The sequence below is a fragment of the Zeus faber genome, assembly GCF_960531495.2.
Source record: "Zeus faber genome assembly, chromosome: 2".
In the NCBI taxonomy this organism is placed as follows: domain Eukaryota; kingdom Metazoa; phylum Chordata; class Actinopteri; order Zeiformes; family Zeidae; genus Zeus; species Zeus faber.
Genome location: NC_137189.1, coordinates 28,503,353 through 28,509,198, shown reverse-complemented (window position 1 = coordinate 28,509,198; position 5,846 = coordinate 28,503,353). Strand labels below are relative to the sequence as shown.

General features: G+C 52.9%; 1 protein-coding gene across 1 annotated transcript; it reads right to left on the bottom strand.

Moving 5' to 3' along the window:
* Positions 1-1,212: 1,212 nt before the first annotated feature.
* Positions 1,213-4,000, bottom strand: LOC307247711 (cyclin-dependent kinase 5 activator 2-like; the record flags this gene model as incomplete). The annotated part of the gene is made up of 3 exons (XM_080023834.1): positions 1,213-1,662; positions 2,015-2,152; positions 3,614-4,000. 3 exons carry the CDS (start codon positions 3,998-4,000, stop codon positions 1,213-1,215), a joined length of 975 nt encoding a protein of 324 aa, XP_079879960.1.
* Positions 4,001-5,846: the final 1,846 nt, after the last annotated feature.

The following is a 5,846-nucleotide window of genomic DNA, read 5'->3' as shown; positions in this document are numbered from 1 at the left end:
TCTGGATGCAGTCAAGCCTTCAAGGGTCTGGATGCAGTCTGACCTGCAGGAGCCCGGATACAGTCATACCTGCACGAGTCTGGATACAGTCAAGCCTTCAAGAGTCTGGATACAGTCATACCTGCAGGGATCTGGATATAGTCAAGCCTTCAAGAGTCTAGATACAGTCAGACCCGCAGGGGTCTGAACACAGTCAGGCATGTAGGAGTCTGGATACAGTCAAGCCTTCTAGAGTCTGGATAGAGTCTGACCTGAAGGAGTCTGGATACAGTCATACCTGCAGGAGTCTGGGTACAGTCATACCTGCAGGAGTCTGGATATAGTCAAACCTTCAAGAGTCTGGATACAGTCATACCCGCAGGGATCTGAATACAGTCAGGCATGTAGGAGTCTGGATACAATCAGGCATGCAGGAGTCTCGATACAGTCAAGCCTTCTAGAGTCTGGATAGAGTCAGGACCTGCAGGAGTCTGGATACAGTCATACCTTCAGGAGTCTGGATACAGTCATACCTGCAGGTGTCTCGATATAGTCAAGCTTCAAGAGTGTGGATACAGTCTGACCTGCAGGAGTCTGGATACAGTCAAGCCTTCAAGAGTCTGGATACAGTCATACCTGCAGGAGTACGGATACAGTGAAGCCTTCAGGAGTCTGGACACAGTCCAACCTGCAGGAGTCTGGATACAGTCCAGCCTTCAAGAGTCTGGATACAGTCATACCTAAAGGAGTCTGGATGTAGTCAAGCCTTCAAGAGTCTGGATACAGTCAGGCCTGCAGGGGTCTGAATACAGTCAGGCATGTAGGAGTCTGGATACAGTCAAGCCTTCTAGAGTCTGGATAGAGTCCGATCTGCAGTAGTCTGGATACAGTCATACCTGCAGGAGTCTGGATACAGTCATACCTGCAGGAGTCTGGATACAGTCAGGCCTTCAAGAGTCTGGATACAGTTATACCTGCAGGAGTCTGGATATAGTCAAGCCTTCAAGAGTCTGGATACAGTCCGACCTGCAGGAGTCTGGATACAGTCAAGCATTCAAGAGTCTGGATACAGTCATACCTGCAGGAGTACGGATACAGTCCGACCTGCAGGAGTCTGGATACAGTCAAGCTTTCAAGAGTCTGGATACAGTCTGGACTACATTACAGTCGGACCTGCAGGGCCGATATCTCATCCTGTTGTTTTTGTCCAGTCCTGAATGTTCTTCTCCTGGCTTAACGGTCCAGATCTTCCACTCCCTTCCCATTCTCCCTCTCCTTCCCCTCTTTCTCCTTCTCTTTATCCTTCTCATTCACCTTCTCCCTCTCTCTCTCCTTCTCTTTCTCTTTGTCCCTTTCCTTCTCCCTCTCCCTGGCCCCTCCCTCGTTCTTCAGGTCTTGGAAGACCTGGGTGAAGAAGTGAGGATCTGCGTTGATCCTCAACATGTCAGTGCTCGTCTTGGAGATCAGCGTCAGTGCTCTTTCCCAGAATGCATCACGGCTGGACTCCACCAGGAAGGGTTTGGCTGGGTAGGAGATCTCGTTTCCCATGTAGGAGTACGCCAAGTACAGGCAGGTGAGAAAGGTGGCCTGGAGCTCGTACTCTGATGCAGTGTCTTCGTCCACGGCCTCCCGACACAACAGGTAAACAAAGACCAGGTTGGCAGGAGTGATGAAACCCTGGTCCTGTATGGAGACAGGAAGTAACCTTGCTCAGGAGACAGGAAGTAGTGTTGCTTAGAAGACAGGAAGTACCTTTGCTAAGGATTCAGGAAGTAGACTCCCTAAGCAGACAGGAAGTAGCAGGTTGGAGCCAATTAGGTCTGCTTTTAGTCAAGTCATGTATATTTACATCACAGAAAATGAATTGTAAATTTAAATAAACAAACTCATGAATTACAATAATCTTCACAACCACCGACACAACTGTAGCTGTGAATATCCTAGAATCCTGTTCTGTTGTTCTTCCTCACGAGAAAATACCCACGTCATTCAGGCTTACTCCCTGGTTTGGGCGCAGTGTGTTTGACGTTCGTACCTGCCAGCCCTGAACCAGCAGAGCACGGTCGAGGTTACGAAACCACAGGATGATCTCAGTGGCAGAGAGCTCCTTCAGCTTGAAACAACGACGACACAGGAAGTCTGACAGGCAACGCATCAACTCCCCTGTAGAGGCCTGGAAGGAGGAGAACATCAGTGGTGGAAAGACGACAAGAGATGAGGAGAGGAGGAGAGGTGAGAGGAGATGAGAACAGAGGAGAGGGGATGAGGGGGAGAGGAGGACAGAGGAGAGGAGGTGACAGGGGAAATGGGAAGAGGAGCGAGAGGGGAGATGAGGAGAGAGAAGAGGATGGTCAAGAAATGGAGAAAGCGTTGGATAGAGGAGGGGAGATGAGAACAAAGGAAAGGAAGAGGGGAGGAGAGGAGGAGAAAGGACAGGAGGAGAGAGGAAATTTGATGAGGAGAGAGCGGGAGAGGGTAGAGAAGGAGAGGAAAATGGGAGAGTGGTGGAAAGAGGACAGGGATGAGAGGAGAGAAGGAGGAAGGGAGAAGGATGAGCGAGAGGAGAGGAGAGAGTGGAAAGCAAGGGGGGAGGAGAGGAGGAAGAGAGGAGGAAAGGAGAGTGGAGATGAGAGAAGGAGAGGGGGAGAGAGGAAGAGGAGAGTGGAGGAGAGAGGAGATGAGATCAGAGAGGAGATAAGGGGAAAGGAGAGGAGAAAAGAGGAGAAAGGAAAGGAGGAGAGGAAGAAGAGAGAGTGGAGATGAGGGGAAAGGAGGGGAGAAAATGGGAGAGAGGAGAGGAGGAGGAGGAGGAGAGAGAGGAGGTGAGATCAGAGAGGAGATGAAGGGGAAAGGAGGGGAGAAAATAGGAGAGAGGAGAGAAGGAGAGGAGGCGAGGAAAAGGAGAGAGTGGATGAGAGAGGAGATGAAGGGGAAAGGAGGGGAGAAAATAGGAGAGAGGAGAGGAGGAGGAGAGAGGAGGTGAGATCAGAGAGGCGATGAAGGGGAAAGGAGGGGAGAAAATAGGAGAGAGGAGAGGAGGAGGAGAGAGTGGAGGAGAGAGGAGGTGAGATCAGAGAGGCGATGAAGGGGAAAGGAGGGGAGAAAATAGGAGAGAGGAGATGAAGGGGAAAGGAGGGGAGAAAATAGGAGAGAGGAGAGGAGGAGGAGGAGGGAGTGGAGGAGAGGGGAGGTGAGATCAGAGAGGAGATGAAGGGGAAAGGAGGGGAGAAAATAGAGAGGAGAGAGGAGAGGAGGCGAGGAAAAGGAGAGAGGAGATGAAGAGGGGAGGAGGAGAGGAGGCGAGGAAAAGGAGCGAGTGGATGAGAGAGGAGATGGAGGGGAAAGGAGGGGAGAAAATAGGAGAGAGCAGAGGAGGAGGAGGAGGAGGAGGAGGAGGAGGAGGAGGAGAGAGTGGAGGAGAGAGGAGGTGAGATCAGAGAGGAGATGAGGGGGGAAAGGAGGGGAGAAAATAGGAGAGAGGAGAGGAGGGGGAGAGGAAGAAGAGTGGAGGAGAGAGGAGATGAGATCAGAGATGGGATAAAGGGGAAAGGAGGGGAGAAAGGGGATGGAGGCGGAGAGGGTTAATGGTTGAACCTGGGATGGTCAGTAGAGGACAAACCAGCAGGTAACCTACCTGCACCACAACTCTCCGGGGGGAAAGCACCACTTTCCCGCTCCGGTTCTCCCGGTTGTTTTCCGGTACCGTCGGCACCGGCACCGCGATGGGCACCGGCTTGCTCACCGGTTTCCGCTCCGCGTCCTGGCCGGCCCTCCGCCGCTCCTCCTCGGCCAGCTGCTCCAGGCCCGGCGGCTTGGCGGCCTGCGGCTTGGGGTTCACCTTCTTGGCGCCCTTTTTCTTGGCGGCCACGAGGCGCTTCCAGGTGAGTGCGTGCAGCAGCGCGGGCCGCCGCTTCGCGTGCTTTTTCCCGCCGCCGCCGCCTGCCTGCCGCGGCAGCTCCGCAGCGCCCGCCGCGCCGCCCGCTTTGCGCGACCCGGGCGACAAGGACAGAACGGTTCCCATGGCTGCCGCGCGGCCTTTACCGCCCCTGCCGCCGGTGTCCGCTCCGACGCCCTACCGCGCCGCCCCCCCCCCCCCCACCCCCACCCCCACCCCCAACCCCCCCCCCCCCTCCCACACACCCGAATTCAAATGAAAATTAAAGCGACAGAGATGGTTGCGTCGCGGGTGACCCCAGAAGAGAAGGTTAGACAGGCGGTGCAGCGGCGCTCCGTCCGCATCTCCCTCCCTCCGTCTCCCTCACCGCCTCCGGTCCTAGCGCTGGGCCGTCAGACGGTACAAGACAAAACAACACTTTTATGAAGATCCGACTGGTTATAAAATGGTGATCCGGCATGGCATTACTCTTCTATTCCTCTCTCCCTCTCTCTCTCGCTCTCTCTCTCTCTCTCTCTCTCGCTCTCGCTCTCGCTCTCTCTCTCTCTCTCTCCATCTCTGTCGCAGCCGCTACGCGCAACGAACGAGCACGCGTCTGACGGAATGACGCGGAGTGAGAGAGAGAGAGAGAGAGAGAGAGAGAGAGAGGGAGGGAGAGAGAGAGAGAGGGAGGGAGGGAGGGAGGGAGAGAGAGAGGGAGCGAGAGATGGGGGAGAGAGAGAGGGAGGGAGAGAGAGAGAGAGAGAGAGGGAGGGAGGGAGAGAGAGAGAGAGAGAGGGAGGGAGGGAGAGAGAGAGAGAGCGAGAGATGGGGGAGCTCTCCAAGGTGCTGAAATGAGAAAGCAGCGACAAAAGAGAGAACTCAGTCAGACCACACGCCCCCCTGCACACACACACACACCCGAGTTATATCGATGTGTTGATGAAATCATTTCATTTTTCTTTTCAGTTTCATCTACCTATCTATCTATCTATCTATCTATCTATCTATCTATCTATCTATCTATCTATCTATCTATCTATCTATCTATCTATCTATCCAGTTTTGCAGCGCCCTCTAGTGGCAGGATGAAGGCACCATCCTTCTGGCTGACAGCTGGTAGCAGTACCCCGGTGCTCCGCCAGGTGTCGGCGTGGCAGCGACGGACTGAAACGCGGCCAGATGCGGCTTAGCACGGCCGGTTCACGTCACCACGGTCACCACAGTAAATAAGATTGAAATATATTTTTGTTACAGAAATGAAAGGGTCGCTTTAATCTGCAGTGAGTCAGTCGGTGGTTTTAGATAAAGAGGCAGACAGATGTTGGTTTTTACTTGTACAAGGGTCGGATCAGAGATCAAGAGCAGCTCCCTGAGACTTGCAGTTTATTTTTGGGGGACAGATATATTATGAAGTCAGTTTGACGCCACAGATTCGTATGGCCTTAAGAAAAGGCAAACTTTGTGACGCGCGAAGGACAATGGGGTGTTGTTCCTGCTCTGCAGCTGCAGCGCGGCGAGGCCGAAAACAACGATAGCAGCGGCAGGAGTCCAAAGTTGACCGCAATCACCTACATGTGTGTGTGAGAATTTACACTGTGTGCTGAAATAAAGATATGTGACTGGGGCTATATGAGGTTGTGTTCACCATTACGTGTGTGCATATATGTTTATGTGATTTCATCGATTTAGATATATTGTTACATTTTCACCGACCAGCCAAAACATTCAAACCTCTGACAGGTGGAGTGAATAACATGGATCATCTCGCTCCAGTGTCACCTGTCAAGGGGTGGGATATTTGAGGCAGCAAGTGAACAGTCAGTTCTTGAAGTTGAGGTGTTGGAAGCAGGAAAAATGGGCAAGCGTAAGGATTGAGCGACTTTGACATGGGCCACATTGTGATGGCTAGAAAGCCAGGTCAGAACATCTCCAAAACGACAGGTCTTGTTGTTTCCGGTATGCAGTGGTTAGTATCTACCAAAAGTGTTCC